The sequence below is a fragment of the Xiphophorus maculatus genome, chromosome 5 (genome assembly GCF_002775205.1).
Source record: "Xiphophorus maculatus strain JP 163 A chromosome 5, X_maculatus-5.0-male, whole genome shotgun sequence".
Lineage (NCBI taxonomy): Eukaryota > Metazoa > Chordata > Actinopteri > Cyprinodontiformes > Poeciliidae > Xiphophorus > Xiphophorus maculatus.
The window spans coordinates 15,761,497-15,781,445 of record NC_036447.1 but is presented as its reverse complement, the minus strand read 5'-3'; the positions used below and the strand labels follow the sequence as shown (position 1 = coordinate 15,781,445).

At 37.8% G+C, this 19,949-nt stretch overlaps 1 protein-coding gene across 1 annotated transcript in view; it reads right to left on the bottom strand.

Moving 5' to 3' along the window:
* The window catches only part of mxd4 (MAX dimerization protein 4), a 32,733-nt gene extending 28,860 nt beyond the window's left edge, over nt 1-3,873 (bottom strand). Inside the window, exons 1-2 of the mRNA XM_005807170.2 lie at nt 3,630-3,873; nt 3,090-3,189 (exon numbers count right to left, since the gene is read on the bottom strand). Of these exons, the coding sequence (XP_005807227.1) occupies nt 3,090-3,189; nt 3,630-3,693 (164 nt within the window). The 5' untranslated portion in view covers nt 3,694-3,873. The remainder of the gene's footprint in view (nt 1-3,089; nt 3,190-3,629) is intronic.
* Nucleotides 3,874-19,949: the final 16,076 nt, after the last annotated feature.

Here is a 19,949-nt window from a genome sequence, read left to right as displayed (position 1 = left end):
TCCGCACTCCCTTTTCATCATTCACCCGTTTATTGAAAGGATGCATTTCCTAGTAAGATCAACAGAATGTGGTAGGAACTGGGTGAACTTGAAGTATCATTTCAATTTTACAAAACTTAAAACCAAATATTAGCTCTTAACCTCAACCAATCACCCGCTGCGTAGTTTGCTACTGTGAAATTACTTACTAACTATTTAACATATCAACTTTTAAAAAAAATCTTAACAGCATTTAATTGCACTAACAAAAATATCAATCATACAAATTCCCTTAGACAGTGACAACTTATCCAGACTAAAAGGTATAGTTAATGACCAAATAAATACACTATTACACACCAGGTTCAAATAAGTTTCGAAAAATGCATATAGTTACAAAGAAAATCCAGATTAGTCTCCTACTGAGGGTGTGTATCCACATGATGCAATACATTTTGCAGACATAAATGAAGGGAAGCCCAATCTGTTGTGACAACTCTGTTTTTAGCAACACGAGCTTACAGGATTTATTACCCGATCAATGACTCAAGTTTCATTTCAAGTAAGCTGTGGTTTGTCACATGTAAAAATTCGTTTGTCAGCATGTAAAAATAGTAATTTAAGATTTTTGCAGCATTTATCCAGCAGTAATAAACTTTTTTTTAAAATTATTAATCCAGATTTGATTAACCCGAGAACCAAACCTAGTGGGGCCAGGAGGCTTGTATGTCAAAAATTTCAAACGTTGATGCAAGCACTATTTTACAAACCTTTAAGTCATTCTTACATTTTCACTGGATGATTGTTTAGTGAGAAACAAATAATTTATATCTGAAAATGGAGATGGGAGATTGCGCATCACTAATGACACAAGTAAAGAATTTCCAACCCAGTTACAACAAAGTTAGGAAATAAAAAAAAACTGGTAAAAAAAAAAAACTATTGAAAAATAACTACACTGCCTAATTTTTTCTTTACTTTGACCAAAAAAGTTTAACATGTTCTGCTATCAGTATGAGTTTCACATTGGATGACCATCAGTAGCACACTGCCTCCGTCCTACATTTCCTGTGTAAATGGTTATAAGCTTCTCTGTAAATAGCTATCTAATACAAATGTGGTGATGGTTTAAAGTTTAGTGAAATGTTCAGAGTGTTATATCCTGCTGGTAAAATATTACCTGCTTATAATTAGTCATAAGTATGTTTCCAGTGTCAAGCTAAACAAAGATTTTAAAGATGTTATGGTTGCAGGCACCTGCAACTGTACATGACCTATAATTTAAGGTGGATTCAGATTAATTTGCACCGATACCATGTTGTACTTTTGCAGTCTTGTGTCAATTCGAACCCATATCAGGGATGTTTTGTACCCACACCGATTATTTAAAAACACTAGTTTACTTGAAGTCATCTGGACGTCACTCAGAGTTGCAAAACGTAAGTTTGATCAGAGGACGGAATCTCTTACATTTCATAAGAGTCGAGTAATCCACGCGGTGATCAGAACGACAATCAGTAATACTACCAAGAGAAATACATTCATCTAACTGGTAAATATTTGGGTTTGTAATGGTTGTTGATAGGTATAAATGGGAGTATGTGGGAATGAAATGGTACAAATTATTGGGAAAGAATTGGCAACGGTAAACTGATTCAGACCTCAGGGGTTGATTGTCACATTACACCATCACCATTTCAAAAACTTTGCAGATTTAAATCTTTTCTAATAAGCGGAATTAACTTCCACGGGATCTTTTTTGCCAATCACGATCCAACTCGTTTCCTCCTTGGAAATAATGAGTACCCACTCTGATGACCAATGATTTAAAGTAGTTTTCTAAATTCTGCTACCATCAGGAAATATTCCAAATAAAACAGGGTTATTTTGGGTGAGTGTTCATGATTTTGCCCTTTCGTATCTCTGTAGGTTAGGTCACTTGATACACAACTTTTTTATGCACCAAATAGTGCTGATCTCAGCAGGACATTTTGTACCGACTATGAATTACTACTGGGAGATTTGTACACACTGACAAACATCGGTTTAAAATAATCTTCTATAATCTACTCATGCTCCGCTATAAGGAAATGTGGCTGTATGACTCCAACAGGGTAATATTTACTAGCAGGAAGTCACTCAGAATTATCTTGGGGTCTCTAGGGGTCAGAATTACACATGACAATTGTAATTTGTCATGTGTAATTAAAAATATTATTTTTAATTAAAAAACAATATTTTTAATTATAGCATTAACAATATGATATTTCTAATGATATAATTAAAAATATCATTTAATATAAAATTAGAATAAGCCTATAAAAAGTACTAAGATAAATAAGGTGATATGCAAACCCACATGGGAATAAATAGGAAGGCATGAAACTACAATGCAAAGTTGGCACAAAGTGGGGAACGCAGAGCTATTCTGAGAAAGGTTAGGTATTAACCTTCAGTCATTTATCTAACAAGTTAGAAATCATAAAGTAAAATTGAATCAAAACTGAAACCTGCAAATTGTTTTGTGTTGAGTTCAGTAGAACATGTTGAGGATGTGTTTTCTAAGCAGGAGAGGTCGTTCAGCGGAGAACTGACCAAAAAAAAAAAAAACATTTAAATACTGACGGTTCAATCAAAAAACATGAGGACAACAACAACCTTCTTGTGTTCTGGGTGAGTGTGGGAAGAAAGTGCAGGACTGCAGTTCCTGAAATGCGACCCTCTGTCACTCTCTCTGTTTTTCTTTTGCAGGACTTTCATTTTGCAACCAGACACACCACACAAAACACTCTAGCCGCATGAAAAACATAACATTTTAACCCAGGTGAAAGCACGACAAGCTGTGTGAGACATGCTGCAGAAACGAAAGGTTAAATGCATGTCGGGTGTGCGTGTGTTTTTCTCTCTCTCCGGTTCTCTCAGCATGGGGAGGGCAACACAGAAACAGACAGAGGCAGCAGAGTTGACAGTGTACGCGTGGCACTGTTGATTGGAGAGACCAAAACACACCGATCCCAACCCACACCTAGATACCAGAAGGGCTGCTTATGCACCGCTAGAGTTGACAATGGCATGGCACGTGAAGGCAAGACATATTGGTACATATTTACCTATTGTTCTGAGCTTTTCTGGAAATTGGTGTGGCTTTCGATTTCTTTCGGGAAAAGTCACTGCTGTAGGGTAAAACAGACGCATAACCATGTTCTGCCTCTGTGGACACACATAAAACAATAAATAATGAAATGTTAGTTTACTGTTAGCCAGTCAATACAGGAAAACGTGAAATTGATATTATGGCTAAATGCTTTCAAGAAATAATCCATTAGTACAAACATTTTTATATCAAGGTAGAGTGCACAATAACCCATATTTTTAATATAACTGCTTTAAACCCCGTTTTCATATATTTAAACAAGACATAAACAAGTCGTATCTCTATAAAATTAGATTACATCATTCTTTCTGTGGCACATCATGTTTCTGGGTCCACTTTGTACCCATCGCCTTGTCTGTGTCCCATTGAGAAACAAGTGACATCATACCTGCACTGAAGGCAGGGTATGTGTTAAAACCCAGAAGCATCGAACCTAATTTAACATGTCACAAAACAACTCCTTTAAATAAATGCCTGTCACTTCAGCTTTAAATACCTCTGTCTCGTCTCTCCAAATATTCTGCAGCCTCCAGCAAAATTAAAAGAGAATTCAGTTCCATCTTCTCCGGGTCTTGGTGTTCTTTAAAAAAATAGAAAAAAATATATATCTATCTACACAAATGTACAATTCATAAAATAATGGAATGAGGTTTAAAAATAAAAGCTGTTCTTCAGCGGAGCCCAAACGCTGCTACGTTCACTTCTGAGTCCTGACGACTCCAAACTACAGTAACAGCAGCACCTAAACTCAGGAAACCAACTGATTACACCGCCATCCAATCAGAAAACCTCCCTGAGGCGCGTCTACGCCAATGAAAGTCCTCTGTGCGATGTCATTGGCTTAACTGAGTGAAGTCATTGGCGATATGCCCTAGCAACAGCCGCTAGTGCCCGCCTTTTTCGCTGCTCATTGGCTTGCTACTCTGTGTGGAAGCGTCTGATTGGCTAATGAGAAAGAGGGTGTTTTTCATATAGTTGAACTTGGATGTTGTTTTGGTTTTCCAAAGTGAGACAACTTCTCGAAGTACGGTTTCTGCGTTTTGGCCGAGGAATAAACGGCATTTGTTCAGTCAGAAAGGCTCAATTATACTTCAGTCATATATCGTGTGGCATGACACACGATATCAGTCACACGGATGATGTTTTGTCTTTATTTCCTGTACAAGTCATCCTGAAAGTCTTCAGCTGGGCCCATTACACCAAGTTGAAGATAAAGCACCATTGCAACACACAGTTCTTTTTAAATATGTTTGTTCATGCCTCGTCTTTTAATAAATGCGATAGCATGAATGCACTATAAGAACTTTTTTTAATGCACAAATTCAGGTATTTAAAAAGCCTCAATATAAATACGTTTTTTTAATTACAACAGCAAATTGTACCCTGAAAAATTAAGACTCAACCTTCATTTAAGCATTTTAAAAAAATTGGGTCATGGGGTGGGGGAGTAACAGTATTGCTAACCACCTTGTCATATTTTTTACAACCTCTTTACCAACAGAGCAGGACTATCTTCTAAAACATTTCACAGGGTGTTGATGTAGCCATATATATTTTTTTAACATTATCCAACTGAAAACTCACAGATACATAGTCAGAAGCCACTTGACATTAATTTAAAATAGATCATGATGCCTGTTCATATTCCCTAAGGGGGAAAATGACATGACAGCCATTTCTCTTTGCTACTGAAAGGCAAACAGTCTATGACTATATTCAAATTTCATCATAATTTGATGCTTTAGTCACATGTTCCTTTTAATTGTACACAAAACTGTAAAAAAAAAATAAAAATAAAAAATAATAAAAAAAAAGCTTTCATAACAGTCAAATTTTTACTACTACGCTACTTTTCGTTTTAGGTCTTAGGTCTGCAGTCATGATTCATGACCCATGTGTCAATCGAGATCATGTGACAGAGATCAGCTCTTGAAATTGAATTTGATAGTCGAAAATTCTACCCCATCCATCACCAGCTAAGCATGAAAGAAAAGTGTCAGAGGTTTTGCAGAAATAGAGGAGTTATGAATTTCAAGAGGTTTGCAAATGTCAGTTTTTTTTATGCGCATGGCAGGCAGTTTCTAATCCTAGAAGTGAGATATGTGTTGGACTGCATTCTGAAGAAAACACACATCAGAATGAGGAAGTGACTCTCAGCTTGAATTATGACGTCCCCAAGGACCACAAACACCATTTATGTTGTATGCTCTTGGTGTTATGCGACACATGAGATCCTCATGGGGCCCATACAGCAAGATAGAATATTGAGTTATGTTGTAAGTTAGTGTGTGGCTTTGGAGTTCTGCTGATGTCAGCAAGTTTAACAAGAGTGATGTGCAAACTGAAGAACCACCTAAAATATGTGAAGCTGTTCACAACTGTTAGCTGCCACACCAAGACAGATGATACTGTATGTCTAGATGATAAGTTTGCAACACTTTCATTTGCATAAATGATCTCATGAAGAGCTCTTTTTTCTCTACTCTGCTAGCACAAAGATCAATAGATTTATATTTATTTATTTTTAATAGTCCAGCAGAAAGTGGAATTACAAATTGGAAGGAAATGATGCGTGATAATAAAATGTTTTTACTGCTGGAACTCTGAAAAGTGTGATATGAGTTTGTATTTAGCCCTCTTTTACCCTTTTACCCCTCATTAAAATCAGGTGTAACCAATTGCTAATCTAATCCGCCTGTGTATAATTTTATAACAGCTGTTCTCTGGAGGCCTCAGAGGTTTGTTAGAGAACATTAGCGAACAAACTTTTCTTCAGAAGGGACAGGGGAGAACTGTGCCGAAGATGGATTAACCTCTAAAACAGAATAGAAACATGCCAAGGGTGTGAAAGATTTGAGATGTTGGCAGAGTTTTGACTTCCTGCAGGACAAACAAACAGAGCTACAACGAAAAGGCTTAGCTAAATGTCCTGTTTGAAAATTACCTGGACCTAAATTAATTTAGAAATCTATGGCGGAACTTAAAAATGATGTTCACAGAAACTATTCATCCATTTTGCAAACAAGAACTGGCACACATTTCAGTTTCTCGACATGCAAAGCAGGTAGTGACAAACTACAAAAGATTACCTGTAATTTTAGTGAATGGGTAGATAGAACATTGAATCAGGAGGCCTCTGAATACAAATGCACACTTTTCAGATCTTTAAGTGTAAAAATGTATAGTACTCTTTATTTTATAATGTCTTAATCTGTGCTAATCTAGCACAAGAAAAAAAATTTAAGTACAATTCAAAATTTGTGCCGATAAAATGTTCAAGAGCTATTAGTACTTTTGCATTGTGTTATCTAACACAGTTAATTTCTCAGTAGAAGATAATGTTTTAATTTGTGGAGAATGTTTCACATTTTTTTGTTTAGAGGATTTCTGAAATGCAGCCTCCCTGCAGTGATGTCCAGGATGCAGGTGTTTTGAGTTGCTTGGCCTTTATCAAAACTAAACTAGTATTTGGTTCACCAAGCTCAGGCCATGCAGAAACCACATTCAACTGCTGATCAAGCTATATTTAAGTTTCTGTCTCTCTAGCTCTATTTGCATCATGTTGAATATGGAGAGCCGTTTCAGCCAAATTTAATTTTGGCTGGAATGGCTCTCCATAATTGAGGAATCGTAGTAAGAATTAAATCAGACATGGTGTAAAACTCACTTGCTTCACAACAAATGAACTAATGAATTTTCTTCTGTTGAACCTCATGCTGCGTTTTTGCCTGTATATCACAACTGTCCTTATGGGTAAAATATGAGAAAGTCATGACAGTAGAACCGCGCTCTTATCATGTGCTCACATGTGCAAGGACACTCTTTACAACTACAGTCTGATGGAAGGAAGCCACAAGTTCACTGAGGCACATGAAACATGCACTTAACCAGTGTAATACTTGTTTGACCTTGTAAGAACCCATTGCCATCTCTATGCATATCCGTGCATGTGCGTTAACCTGAACCTGGAGAGGATCTTTTCTGCAAGCGAGCATTTATCATAATGAGCGCATAGTCACTTCTGTTTTGGAAGTTCTGTTTCCTCTGACTAGTCACTGATGTTAATTTCAGAAGAAATATGTGGCTTTCTACTGCTGCGTTTACAGTAATTGTTCAGTGACACCATACTTGGAAAGCAACAAAGATGTAAGAATCAGCAAAAACCTTGTGATAAATGGCAGTTGCATGATTATCCACATTTTGGATCCATGACCTGGATTTTACTTTCATGCTGGCATTTGCATGTCACTTTTGCATTGTTTTCCCTGGACTGATCAAAAGATTGTAAGCCAATTTTATTGCAGGACTTTCATCTTCATAACTGAGTATAATTTACAAATAAAAAATCTCAAAATATGGCGTGCAGTTTTAACCACCCTGCTTTACTCCACTACCCCTATATAAAATCCATCTCAAACCAGTTGCCTTCACGGTAAACTAATTACTAAGTAGAGTGTGTACTTCAGTGTTGGTATAAATGAAGTTGTTCTATGAAATCCTCAGGGGTTTTTAGTACTTTAGTACTTTTTAGAGCAAACAGCACCATGGAGACCAATGAATATAGCAGACAGGCCAGGGAAACAGCTGTAGAGAAGAATTAGGCAACAGAAAGTATTACTCAGAGAAGCAACCAAGTGACCAAGTGTCCAGGTTTGGAGGAGCTGCAAAGACCTACATCCCAGTTGGGAGAATCTGTCGGCAGGATGGGTATTACCTGTCAACTCCACATGTCTGACTTCTTTGGAAGACTTGAGAGCAGTGACGTGCGGTCAGGGGAGGCAGGTGAGGCAGTGCCTCACCAGCCATCATGGAAAGAAAGAAAATATATAATCATAAAGTAATTTCAATTGTTATATTCATCCAGTGGTTTGTACTAAAAAATATTTATTTTTCATGTAGCTTCACCAATTTCGATTTTTATTTGTTCAAAATCGCTGAATTTTCTTATTTTCCCATTCAAATGCTTGGAAGCGATGCCGGTGAGGCAGCAGCGAGCTCTGCCTCACCTTGGATTGCGCAACCCCTGGCTCTGCGCTGGCTGCTAAGCGGAGAGAGCATGTTGCTGTACGGCGTCAATAAAATGGTTTAAACAAATTTAACTTATTTCCAATAATTTAGCTTATGTATATAATGTACAGTGCTTTTTGGCACCAACTGTGTTTGTGTAACGTGTTTCGTGTAATGAGCGATTATAAACGGCAGAGAACAGGTTCGAGGTGAGGCAGGCAGTTCTCTTGCCTCATGGCAGGGGGCGCTCAAGATCCCAGACGTTCGTCTTGTTCACTCCTCAACTGCCGAGTAAGTGACAGCGAGCTAGGCTAAACGATTCGGGAAGCAAGTCAAGTGCAGCGATAGATTATAATAGCGATAGTGATTTTTTTCCTCTCGCTTATCCCGACTTTCGACATGGATGACTACATTACAACACTAAAAAAGTTTTCTCAAGTGGAAGAGAGACTTTTAAAACTGAAGGAAGATAAGGAGGACTTCTATCGCAAAGTGACGGATGTTTTTGTGCAGAAGGAGCGACGCATGGACTTCATTTATAAGTAAAGGTAAGACAGTAATAACATTTATTTTGTTTTGTTTTTTAAGGAAATGTGTGTTTTGTGAGCTACAGTTTGTATGTGTAAGGATGCAGAAGTGAAACATAACCTGTAAACTGCTGTCAATCTATGCATCTATTTGCAAATCTGATTCTGATGACGTCAGTGCCTCACCAGCTATGAACCTCACCGCACGTCACTGCTTGAGAGATTGTCATGCTGATAAAAGAAAAACATATTAAACATATTGAAAGTTTGACACAGGCTGAGTAAGACATGCAGCACACATGTAGAATAAAGTGCTCCACTCAGAGGAATCTACAATTAAATTTGTTGACCTACATGCAAAACTCTTTATCTGGCAGAAAACATCATCCTGAACACATCATCCTCACTGTGAAGCATGACGTGGCAGTCTGATGCCGTGGGGATGCAATTTTCAGCAGGGACAGAGAAGCTGTTCAGAGTTGATGGGACTGGATTGAGCTCTTGTCAACCCTGGCAATCATGAGGGGTTGAGAGAGTCGAGGGGGGTGGTAGGGTTCACCTTCCAACAGGACAGCAACTCCAAACATTGAGCTACAAAGCAATGGCGTAAATCAAAGGATATTCATGTATCAGAATGGTCCAGTTAAAGTCCAAACCTAAATCCAGCTGGGAATCTACAGTAGTGTTTCACAAAAAGGCCTGATAAAATGAAAAAGGGTTTAAAAGATGAGTGAATACTTTTGAAATGCAGGGTGTTTTATTTCATTACAGTCACAACTCATTCAAGTGGTTCTTACTTATCCATTCCAGCACTAGCTATTCTTTTGCATTGCTTTACAAAGGAAATAGCTTTTGTCCCTCCTGCTTCCATTCTTTCTATTTATAGACTTATCATCTGCATGCTCTGTGATCACAGTGGCTCAGGCCTTGTACTACACAAATGCCCCAGGCCTGTGCAGCCAAATGACTACTCTCTCCTCGCTGTCTCTTCCTTTTCCTTTGTCCAACGTCCATCTTGGCCAAACATCTTGACACACTGGCAGCATTTTTCTTTTGACAAATGGCGTTCATGTCACAGATCAGCCATGGCCAAATCTGTTAGAATGATAAGAGTATAACATCCATTAAAACAAAAAAAGATTATAGCGAAAGAGAAGCTATTAAGGCTATTAAATCAAATGCAATCACATTTTTAAGAAACCGATAAATAAGCAGTTTATATTCTTAGATATATTTTATGTTTGATTTACATAAAAGCTTTCTTGTAGTAATATAAAGTGTGGTAAAACTAAATCAAAAAGTCAACAGTGAAAATAAAAACATTTGCTGTTTCCACTCAATTCAAAATCAAACTTCATAATGCAAATCAAATTTCATCAAACGTCATCAAACTACAATGAAGTTTGATTGCTGTAAACCTTCTGCTGTAATTACCGTAGGAGCATAGAACTGAAAAGTTTAGTGGAGCTCATAAAAACCTGATGTGGCCCAATGAAGATGGGGGTGTGGCGCAAAACAACAAGCAAACGATATCAGCAACATATGTTTTCTTCACTTTCATTAACTGCACTTCTATGGAGTTCATTTCAAAGTGTCAAGTTCTCTCAGGAAATGAAGCAAAGCCTTCCAGTGTGTTGCTTCTCTGTCACTTTGGTGGTGGTTTAACAAATGGTTCATAAAGAGGTTTCAACAGCTATAAGTTGGCAGTGGTGGTTCAAGGAGAGGAAAGATGCCAAAGTGGTTGGTTATTCTTTACTTTTAATCGTCCAACATTTCTGTAAATGTAGTCACTTAGCAGAGTGGTTTGTGATTCAATGAGTGTCTTCGCCAGAGGTTGTCCAAGATAAAACAGACCTACTTGTTGAAAGTGCTCTATCCTGAGTTGTTTCTCCTTTTACATCTTACAGTGCATTATAAGAGTATTCATACTTATTAAACTGTTTCACATTTTGTCATGTTACAATGTCTTTTTTTTTGTTTGGTTTGAACCACCAAGATGCTTATAGCAACTTTGAAGGAGCTGCAGGGATCCACATATCAGGTAGAACAATCTCTCTACTGCTATTGGGCACTATGCAAATCTGGCCACATGGAGTGTCACGAGACAAAAAAACTATTATTGAAGTAATAAGAAATCCTGTTTGCAGTTTGCCACCACCATGTAGGGGACACAGTAACCTTGGGGACAATGGTGACCTGCTCAGCGGAGAAACTGGAAAGGTTTAGACTATGTGCAAACTGTTTTTTCTATGAAAATTACCTCTGCAAAACACCCTGAAGATGCAACTGACATTGTGAAACATGGTGGTGGCAGCATCATGATTTGGGGAATTGATGTGAGGAAAATGTAGGACAACCTTGGAAGAAGACCTATAAGATCCTGCCAAAGATTTGATGCTGTGATTGAGGTTCACCTTCCAGCAGGACAATGACCCTAAGCATACAGCCAGAGCTATGGTCTAATGTTTTAGATCAAGGCATGTTCATTTGTTAAAATTAACCAAAGTTCAGGCATAAATGCATCTCTGAATTTGTGGCAAGACCTAAAAATTATACTATGTAGAGGCTCTCCATCAATCTGACCGAACTTGAGTTATTTAGCAAAGAAGAATAGGCGAAGCTTGTAGAGACATAAATAGTTGCAGCTACATTTGGGTGAAAGGAGCAAAAAACCCAAATGAAGGTTGATACTTTATTGGAATTTATTGGTGAAGAATGACACTATTGTTGCCGCTTAAGCTATTACTTGAACTGCAGCCTCGAGAAGGTGTTTTTCTTGTTGACACTGATTGATCACTGACAAGCTCATTGTCAAAAAGCACCCAGCACCATGTTCCAGATGCCTTTTGGGTCAAAGTTCCTTGCTGCAGTCTCTCCAATGTTTTTGTTCCACGTGTTATCAAGATTTATCCAGTTACTTCCCGTGTAACTCCACACGTGGGTCAAAAGTCCATAAACTAGCTTTTATATTTTCTGTCTACAGAATCAAGATTAGAAAAACACTTTTCTTATTTACAGTTTATATGTCACGACCCAACTAAAGTGAGGCAAGAAGATGAAACGTCTACAAACTTATTGCAATAAAAAGATCAGAAATTAAAACGTTTACACTCCAAGTGTGTGTGATCCAAATAAAAGACATGACGAGATAAGATGATGAATGCGAAAACTGAAAGCAAGATCTCATATGTGTTTGAGCTGATGAGTGCCAAACAGTTTTGACAGCAATAAACAGATCTGCATGATTCTTCTTATATGGCCACAAGTACAGTTCAGACAGTCCAGTCATCTGCTACTTTATTAAATATAACTGCTTGTTTTGTTGCCAACATAAACAGAAAATCAGCACATCACAAGGCAAAAACTCAATGCATTTGGACGTCTAAAGGTGGTAAATATGACTTAAGTTCAAACAGAGCCATCATAAAAGGGGATTTGGGTTATTTTTTAACATGATTGTTTCTACAGGTGGCTGGTATAAGAGCTTCAGAACCGGTTGATCTATTGGCATTTTCACAAACAACTACCAGGTTTTCAGACAATGGTCAAAAAATGTGCGACAGTTGTGTGGAGAAATTCTTTTTGTTGATTTCAGAATGCAGAGGAGAATGCGCTGAATGCTTAAAAATTATTAAAAAGTAACAGTACTCCAAAGTATGTGGAATAACATACCACACCTACACAATACATGTACTTTCAAACATAGAGGCGAAATCCCATCAGGTGTCACTCATGTCAGCTAAGAACAGGAAACTGAAACTACAGTTCGCACAGGGTCACCAACGAGACTGGAAAAATGTCATCTGGTTGTATGAGTTCAAACTGAGCTGTGACATTCAGATGGTTGGAACAGAATTTGGTGAAATTATCAAGAAAGCATGGATCCATCCTACTGGTCATGGTTTAATAGTCTAGGAGATATTTTCTTGTCAACCCTGCTTCAGTACCAACTAAATGATTGTTTAAACTCCACAGCCTACCTAAGTATTGATCATATCACTTTATGATCACATTGTTTCTATTTTATAATGGTAACATCTCCCAGAATAGTGCATCCTATCGTAAAACTCAAATAATCTGAAACTGGTTTCTGTACTGCAGTGGTCTACCCATTCATCAGATCTCAATCCAATATATCACTTTTGAGAAAAAAACTGGAGCTTCATATCCCTATACTTCAGGTTTATTTTATCTAAGTTTAAGAAAAACTTCTTGTCACAAATAAAACAGTAAAACGTCAGGTAGATAATGCCGATGTGCTGTCAGCAAATCTGCACCAAGTGTACGATGCCGTCGTTTCAGCGTGAACCAAAATCTCTGCGAAATGTTTCTGAAGCCTTATTGAATCTAGACCACAAAGAATTAAGACAGTTCTGAAGGGACTAACAAGTTGTACCTATAAAAGTAATGGATGAGTGGAATCTAAAATTAGCTTAATGCAATATGCCACATTGCCACATCAACAAGTCTCAGTCGCTTAAATCATGTGACATGTTCCATGATCCCTCCCATGGAAGAGTCCTGTGAGTCAGAATTAGTGACGTACCAGCGAAGTACCAAGGATCTAGCTTGAAACTGTAAGACTAAGTGTGTCCACACAAGTCTAAGATCCAACTGTATCATAACTCAAGCAGACATTAACTTAATGCTACACTTGTTTAGCTTTTTTGTTGAGTCTTTTCAAAAATGGGATATATTGTTAAGGATAAATTCTTGAATACAACAGGAACAGGAAATTAAAGAAGTGAGTAGTGAACAAAGGAAAGCAGGGAGCTTAAATATGGAGGGCATGTTGTGAAATTGGGAGCAGGTGAGTCTAACCAGGGGAATGTTGAAGAGCTGTGGAAAAGGAGTGAGCGGGGAACACTGAGGGAAAGAAACAAAATAAAGGGCAAAAGACTGATAATAGAACAAACCAAAATGAACATATGGAAGAACAAAAGAAATGTGTAAAAGGAAAGACGTGATGAGATAAACACAAGGGGAATAATCGTACATGGTGAAAGCATAACAACAATAATGAACAGCAGAAAGAAATTAACAAGGCAAAATCTTTATTGACTATAAAAAGCCAGAAATATCAGGAAAAAACCTCAAAATAAACAAGAACATAAACACCAGAGGCAATCACATTACAACAACAAACTTTTAACAGTGATTTTCCTCTAATCCCTGTCGTGTTAAGTTACAAACACACGATGAAGTTTGTGTTTGTAACTTAACAAAATGCAAACAAATCAAGAGAAAAGAATACTCTACACACACAGAATCTTGCAAAAATATTTACAGTCTTTCTATTTGTTGTAGTTATATTACAATAATAAGTGGAGTTTATTATAAACTCCACTTACAATAAATGAACATGGTTCATTTCTATCCTTCACAACCTCAGCTTTGTAAACGTTTTCATGTATGTGAATTCTTTTGCAAGAAAATGATGTAAGAGATGTGAGAAAACTGTGAACAATGGAGAAACAGGACATAGTTGACTCTCCTTAAAGTTACCCAGACATTTATTTACTCCTGTATTGATGTCTTTCCCTAAAGCTTACCACTTAATTCAGGAAGAGTGTGAAATTTCCAACTGCTGTTTGAGAAGAATACACATTTTATAGCAAAACTTTATTTTTCTCTTTTGTACATTTTTTTGACTATGTTTTTTGCTATTTTCCTCTATTTTAAATGAAACTATATCAGTATATTTTAAAGTAGCATTTTATTTCTGATGTAATGGTTTTTCTCCTTTTCTTTTCTTACTAAGAATAGCTAGCAGTCAAACAAAATATTTTTAAACAGTTAAAAACAGACATAAACGTGTTCATTTTTTTGCAATACAGAATTTGTTTATTTTACGTTTGTGACTGAAACTGCCAGTGCAGCTTCTCCTACTTTGTTTTCCACTGCACCCCTCAAAAGTCTCTGCTTTTGACGTCTTTCAAAGGCTGTAATGTTCCAACCATTCAAAATCCATTTATAGTAAATGAACGTAGCCCATTTCTATCCCTTATAACTTTAGCGTAAGAGCTAACAACAAGGCAAGGGGTGAAACTAAAACTGAAGTTCACCTCATAAAGTAGTTAATGTCTTTCTAACTCAAATATGGTTGTTTAATTTGCTTTTGGGATTAGAAAATCGTTTTCTAATTAATTTGAAGAGAAATCAAATTAAGAAAGATTTATGTTCACACATATGATGTGTTATTGGTTTGGGAGGTTTCAGTGACTCACAGAGCTAAATATAAAAGTTGTCAAAAAAATTTTGGCAACACTTTATTTGAAGGTTACTTCAAATAAAGTGACAGTCATGACAGTCATGACACTGTCATGTCATGACTGACATGACAGTGTCATAAACATGAATGAGTCCCTATGAATGCTTACAACTGTTGTCATGAAGTGTCATTCGGTAAATAATGACACTTTTAATGTGAAGTTGACTAAAAGTTGAATAGAAAGTCCATTAATGGTGTTAACTTTGCATTATTCTGTCAATAACGGCCCTTTTAATGCAAAATTCTATGAAAATTTGCATACAAAGTCAATTAAGAGTGTCAACTTTGCACTAAAAGTGTCATTATTTACCGAATGACACTTTACGACAACAGTCATTCATGAAGACTCCTTCATGCTCATAACAGGTGTTATGTCATGTTTATGACACTGTCATGTCAGACTTATGCACACCCCTTCAAATTAAGTGTTACCAAAAATTCTATATTACATGTTTTAGGCAGTTTGGGATGATATGTTTATATGTTTCAAGATACAAATTTCATATGCTCTGAGACTACATTTTGGGAAAATTTTAAGGGTCGTGTTCTTCTGCGTTTTGTTGGATTTGTGGTCTTTGCTAGCAGTGGTGCTAAAAGATATAACCAATCTCACTCTTTCTTCCTGCCCCTCTCATATGTCCATATCCATCAGCCTGGACCTTCACATTGAGCTCATGGCTGCTTAAGCTATTCAAGTGTCCTTGAGTCTTTCAGCTTTGTATATTTGTGCATCAAAACCTGAACTATTTTCTGCACTTGAAACCCCCCTGGTTTCCTGGCCTTTCCCTGCATGTTGCCATCTGACAGAACAACTGTCACATGCTCCCTCACCTCAGAAGCTCAGAGCCGCATGACTGTGAGAATCATGTTGCTGCTGCATATGTCTCATGGAGTGCTGAAGCATGAGTGTTTCAGGCCTCTGCACACAAATCTGCTTGTGTCTCAGGAAATGTGTAAGTGAAAACTGTGTTTTCTGCACTGTTTGGTTTTGTTTTTGTTTGTAGCTAAATATCGAGGAAAACAAATCCCCCCTTGGCTGAAATGGTGGGGTGGGGCAGCTGGGTTGGTGTGAATGTGAGTTTGAATGGGTTCAAATAAAACAACCATATCCGTGACCATGGCAACTGGTGAACTCAAGCTAATTCATACACTCAAACAGCGGGTCTCCAACAACAAACATCCTGCCCTTTAAATATGCAAACCAGTCATTTGGTTGGATGGTGACAGACCATCCACTAATGGATGTGGTTCTGCTATTGGGGTGTATGGATATCCATCACAGTACCAAAAGAACATAGTGAAGTCTGCGTTTTGTGGGTCTGGATTTGTCCGACATCCTGCTGAGAATCCCTGTCAGGATGTCTGAGTTTACAAATCCCTGTTGTGCCCCAGCCTCTGATCTTTGGAGTTGTGGTAACTTGGGACGGTGCATTTCCTTGTATTGAGTTTGCAGGGGCCCTCCACCCAAGATACATTCTTGAGGATCACCTTCTTTAAGTCGAAAAGGTTGCTTCAACAAAATGTCTAGTTTTTCCAGATGCCAAAAATGAAGCACGTCATGATATTGGAATGGCCTCCTGTGTTTGGAGGCTGGTGGGACCTTCACTCAAAACATTTGTTTGACATTCATTGTAAATTGTTAATTTCATGCCATGATAATATGGGACACATGACCAGCAGATCAAATAGATACCTGCTGCAAGAGAGAACTATAAGTTCATCTTAAAATGCTCCAATTACCGCAGTTCCCATAAAACCTTTGTACACTTTCATAAACTGTACTTAAACTGAATAAAACTGAAAAATCTCCACAGCATGATGGTGCCACTTCCATAGTGATTATCTGCTTAGGATGCCCATTTTGAGACTATATGTACACTTATTGATCGCATGAGCAAAGACAAAACAAAATATATTCTAACATGTGCACACAACCCATTGCTATTTTTGGTTGTATAGGTATTCCACATTGAAAAAGTCAAAAACAAAAATAAAATGTATGTCTCTGGTTAGTGTACGTTAAGCAAAACATAAAAATTGACAAATTGTACAACAAACAATCAAAACAAACTCTGCCTTGCAGTCTTTTAGCTTTCTTTCATCCCTGTAAAAGATACACATGTGTGAATCCCCTAATCAGCCGTGCGTATGTTTGTGTGAGTAAATACCAACAATGTTTAAATGCCAAGGTTAAGCTTTTCATCATCTCACTCTCAAGTGGTCAAAGGGTGTGGAGGGGACAAATGTCAGAGACAAAACACCACTGTAATTACCACCATTCATCAAGGTCCTGCTCACACGCACCACTACCTGTCTGTGTGACTCACGGTGTGTCAGCTATTGTCCTGTTCATGTCTGCACAGACGTAGTTTGTAATATATATAGGCTGTCTGTGGGGCTGCGTGTGTGCGTGTGTGTGTTTGTTGGCTGTCTGTGTATTGTTCTGCCCTTCAGGCACTCCTGCAGGATCAGCTCTAAGGTACTGATTTTGTATTATGCGATGCTGAGGTGCCGGCCCAGTCAAAGAGTTGGAAAGAAAATTCAACTGAAACATCTTTACAAGAGTTTCATATGGACATAATCATTTCATTCTCCTTCTGTCTTCTTTTCTCTGCGACAGTGGAATGAATGCCTCACAAAACAATCACTGTTAGTGTTAAAATATCCCAACAATCCAACTTTTTAAGCTAAATATCAGTTATAGTGCTCTGTATTCCATTTGGTATTTTATGCAATACTCAAGCCCACAGCAATGTATCACAAAGAAGTGGAAGGAAGAGGATTCAGCCTAATTTTAAATGACAGCAATGACAGAAAAACATGTCATGCTGCGCATAGTTGGACTCCTCCAACTTCATGCCACAATTATATATCTTTGATTCTATTTGTTCAAACAACGTTGTTGTAGTTTTGCTTTTCATTGTTCCAGATCAGTTTTTGTTAGCAACTTAAAAAAACATGGATGTGATCGATCGTGGAAAGAAACATTTCACGTCAAAAAATATGCATGTGTTAGGATGGCCCAGTCAAAGCCAAGACCTAAATCCAAGTCTGTGGTAAAACTTTTAAATGTATTCACACAGATCATTTTTATACAGTCTTCAGCTTTTTGGCAACAAAGAATGGGCAAGATTATTTGCCCATTCTTGCCCAATTGAGAAGTTTCTAAATTTCTCAATTAAGAAATTGAGAAATTCTCAATATCTAGATAAATTTGATCTTTAGATATCAAAGCTGGTTGAGACATACCCCAAAAGAGCTGCAGCTGCAGTTGCAGCAATAAGTCATTCTACAAAATATCTAAATTTTTACATACTCAAAATATATATTTTTTTTAAAAAAGCACATTCTTTCCACTTCAAGATCATCCATTACTTTGTTTTGGTCTGTCATGTGAAATCCCAATTAAATAGACTGAAGTTTGTGGTTTACCGTGACAAAATGTGAAAACCTTTACAGTGTAAACAGAAGAGAAACAGCTGAGTAATGTTTCATCCAAGAACAATAGGCAAAACCACAGATATTCCAGACTGCCCTGAGAAACAGACCAAAACGAAACTCACGTAGAAATTTTCATCAGAGCACAAACAACAAAGAGGAGAAAAACACAAACCATGCTCCCACATGATGTTTCTGCAGAGATTAGTAATGTAGCATTGATGAGTATGGCCTGTTTACATATTTATGCGATAGGACTGTGTGTTCTTGTGATTCCCTTAGTTATCATTTGTTTTATGGGAATAAAGTGGAACTAAAGGCAAAGTCTTGAGAGCCTGGGGCAACAGGGAGAATATGCTTCTCTGTATGGTTGTGCAGTGGTTGCTAGCTGCACCAGACAAATAGAGAAAGAGAGAGAGGGAAAGAGAGAGAGAGAGAGAAACAGACAGAGAGAGAATGGCCCACAAACATACAGCTGTTTCTAATCGGTAACTCAGCACCGATGGCTGACCTACATTCTGGTGCGTGCATGTCTTTGAACCCATGGCCCTGCCAGACTCAGCCATGGGGGAAGGTAGAGAGAGAGAAAAACAAGTTGGTGGAGAGGAGTGGCTGGAGTCGAAATTGGTGAAAAAAAGGGGTGGGGGGGAGGAAACACGTGAAGAAGGACAATTCTGTGTTGGTTTGTTTATAACAGTTTGTGCAAGTCATATTTAGTATAAGTCGCAGAATGGCATGAAAGATTAAACCCGTGTGAATGTTTCTTTAGCTCCAACATGCAGCTGTGCACAGTTAGAAGGGTGAAAATCGGCTTTTGGCTTCTTCTGATGGAAAAATCCTTGCTTTTGCCTTTTTTCTGTCTACACCCTGCTGTCGGTCAAACAATTAAAAAGTTCTGTTGTGTGCATCTGAATGAGTGTGGCTTTTCATGGAGTTTCTGGGGTGCATCTAGCTTGCATTCCTTGCATGCAGAGGAGGGCTTCGTCGTGCCAGGGGTCCCCTGAAAATGAGTCATGGCAAAGTTCCCTATCTACAGACCTCAAACAGGACAAGTATTTGCCGGTTGATGCAGACCTTGAACTCACTGATAGGGAAAAGCATGTTTTATAAGATCTTGGAATATGATCTGGAGCAAAAAAAACCTGCAAAAAACAGAAACCGTTAACTTTACCATTTACACACACTTCTTCAGAGAGAGGAAGGAACTGGAAGTAGGTCACTGTGTCTCAGGACTCCAAGAGGGAAAAAAAACAGAAAGAAAATAGAAACTAGGGGAGTGGTTAACTCAGGACAGCTAAGAATTTAAAGAACTGCAACAACAAATGTGCACAAAAATGGAGCAAAATGAGCACAAAGGCAGGCAACAAATTCATTAAGCAAGCTGCAGGATCAGTTACAGAACAACAGACTTTGCAGAGTTTACAAGACCGTTATTTCTCGCAGGGGTTGAAACAGCTGTGGCACAGAAAATGCTAGCCTCAAAAGCTGTTTGTGCATGCTAAAATCAACAACTTTTAAACCAAAGAAGTTGCTTTAATCATCAAATGCAAGACAAAAAGAGGGTGAGGGGAAT